Source organism: Pteronotus mesoamericanus, unplaced genomic scaffold (genome assembly GCF_021234165.1).
Source record: "Pteronotus mesoamericanus isolate MK-2021 breed Mesoamerican mustached bat unplaced genomic scaffold, CSHL_Meso_final contig_50, whole genome shotgun sequence".
In the NCBI taxonomy this organism is placed as follows: Eukaryota; Metazoa; Chordata; class Mammalia; order Chiroptera; family Mormoopidae; genus Pteronotus; species Pteronotus mesoamericanus.
The window spans coordinates 4,438,251-4,440,923 of NW_026555186.1; the positions used below are offsets into that span (position 1 = coordinate 4,438,251).

Consider the following 2,673-nt stretch of genomic DNA (forward strand, 5'->3'; position numbering starts at 1 on the left):
TTAATGGTTTTGCACTCTTTAGGCATCAACTGATGACAATTAAACATTTAGATAAATGTTGATTACTTCATTCATATTCATCCCAATCAAAAATGGTTAAAGGGAATATATTGAAATTTTCCAGGTATGAGAAATCATGAGACCAAACCAAAATGTTAATATCCCAAAGTAAATTTAACACACTCTAAGAATAATTTCAAATAAAATATCTAATTATTTTGTCATTCTTGACACAAATTATAAAAAATATGCTCTTTCCAACTGCTTTTGAGAGGTTTCACACATATCTGAATAATTTTTTAGTCCACAAAAATAATTTTATTAACCCAATAACTGAAGACCCAATCTCTTTGCACCCCCAAACCCCTTGAAAGGATGGGGTTAGATAAGGGAGAAACTTGGGAAGAAAATGTCCCCTATTTATCAACATAGAAGACTGAAGGAAGAGGGGCTGCGCGAATAGGTGTGGGGTTATTTTCAGACGAGGGAGGCAGCTGAAGAGGAAGAGGGGATTGGAGAAGGTGAAGGATCTGTTGAAGGCCCAGGGAAAATAACGGGGGCTGGATCTAGAGAGCCAAAGGATGTGGGAAGTGAGAAGTCGGAGCCCAGAAGTGGGGTCCGTTCTGAGGGAGCGTGGTGGACCCTTGGCTCCCCTTCCTCATCACCTGCCTGGCCCGGAGTTTCTCCCTCCTGATGCTCCTTCCCACGACTCCGATGAACAGGCTGCTTGCAGATGGGACAGGTCTTCCGGGTCCGAGTGAGCCAGGGGTCCACACAGCGGCTGTGATAGGCATGAGCACAGGGAAGTACCCTCAGCTTGTCCCCATCCACGTATTCATCCAAGCAGATAGCACAGACATCAGGTTTGTCTCCAGTCTGATAGTCAAGTGTCGGAATCTGCTTCAGCTGCTCTGTGGTCAGTCGATTGCGCTGGAGCTGTTTCTGGTCCTGGATACAACGAACTATCATCATTGTCCCTGCCAAAATCAGCAGTCCTCCAATCCCTGCTAAAGGAATGAGGTAATAGCCCAAGAAGCTGTCGTCTGGGACCAGGAGCACCTGAGCCCCCTTCTGGTAGAGAAAAAGAGCACGCAGGTACGCAGAGCTCCTCTCCCCAGTAAACACAGACGGAATCCAGATCTGCTGCCGGATTGCCGCACTATTCCACATCATGTTCAGCAGTTGATTGGAATTCACATTGTGTACCACAGCGGCATTATACCCGGCCCTCTGAGCATTTAGGACCTTGAGGTCAAAGGTGCAGTCGAATCTTCGCAGCAGGGCAATAAAGGCAGACCCGTTGTCCAGGGCTAGGGGTGGTGGGGCAATTGGGCTGCAGGCATTGGCTGGGTGAGCCTCCACAAGGAACCCCCGAAGTCCTTCCTGCCTGAGGGTGGGCCCAAAGAGAGCTGGGAGGTCTGCAAAGTCCATGCTGGCAGTGTGGTCCAAAGTCGCTCGAATGAGCCCCCAGATGGGAGCTGCTCCCCACAGCACAGCGGCCACAACCACAGGAAACAGGCAGGTTGAAGGGAGCATGTCAGTGCGAGGGAAGGGGCTGAACAGGCTGCTTCCCGGCCACAGGAGCAGAGGCGGAGTTCTGCGCCCTCTCTGCCTCTCCTTCAGGACCCCAGGGGCCGATCACTTTGAGGTGCCACTTCCCAGCTACATAAGGGCACGAGGAAGGAGTCCCAACTTGAGAAGTGAGAGAGCTGATCCGCTTAAGGGGAGCTGCGACTGAGACACTGAAATTACCCTTCTTTTGGTACAGGGATAAAACAGGGAAAGGGAACGGAAGCAAGCACTGGTGACAGGAAAACTTCCGGAAAGGTGAGGAGCTCAGGGAGGCGGGTCTTCCAGCCAGGTGGGCGTCTCTCCACCCCCTGAAAAACGGTTTCCGGTAAAGAAAGTTAGGCCGCTTTCCAGCATTGGACGCTCAAGAGGAAGGACTTCCGGTCCTCTGCTCCTTCACCCGGTCACCGCCACCCAGGCAGTACCTTCAGGTCTCGCGAGAGTGCTCTCACCACGCCGCCCTCGCAGCTGCTGAATTCGTACTGGTCTGTTAAGAAAGACCTCCTGACACAGTCTAGCCTGCCTCAATCGATCTCGTGCCCAAGCAAAACACGGTGAAAATTTTCTAGATTATTAATTTTGAGGTAAACTTTGTAGCAGATGACTCTTTAAGAATGCACATATTTACAAGTGTGAGTCCTTTATTATCCTACCTCCCAAACAAGTATCCGAAATCTGAGATTACTCACAAATAAATGCCGCTATTATGATCAAGAATCATCTGTTCTCAAAGAATTCAACATTTTAATCATTTCGTCCTAGTGACCCAATACAATCTTTTAAACTAATGTGTCTAGTCTACGGCCATACCACCCTGAACGCGCCCGATCTTGTCTAAACTAATGTGTCTATTAACATTTCAAACACAATATGGAGATGGGAACAAAATCTTATTTCTTCATGAGGGCCAGTTAACCTGTCTGGTGTTTGAATGGCAAATTTTTCTAGGTTTTGTTGTAGAATTTAATGCGCATGAGCAAGAAAATAACCAGAATACAAAATTGTGGGAAACATTTTCTTGTGATCCCATTTATAACAAAATAAAAGTATCCATTAGTTCTTAGATTTTATATTTCAAACAGCTTCCCTATTGCTCTCTTAAGT

The 2,673-nt window shown here is 47.5% G+C and overlaps 1 protein-coding gene across 1 annotated transcript; it reads right to left on the minus strand.

The window, feature by feature from the left end:
* Positions 1–477: 477 nt before the first annotated feature.
* On the minus strand, positions 478–1,536 carry LOC129074392 (E3 ubiquitin-protein ligase RNF167-like). The gene has a single exon (XM_054578198.1). The coding sequence runs from the start codon at positions 1,534–1,536 to the stop codon at positions 478–480; it is 1,059 nt and encodes a 352-aa protein (XP_054434173.1).
* Positions 1,537–2,673: the final 1,137 nt, after the last annotated feature.

Coding starts and splice junctions, on each gene's coding strand:
- LOC129074392 (XM_054578198.1), bottom strand. CDS start 1,536: ATGCTCCCTTCAACCTGCCTGTTTCCTGTGGTTGTGGCCGCTGTGCTG.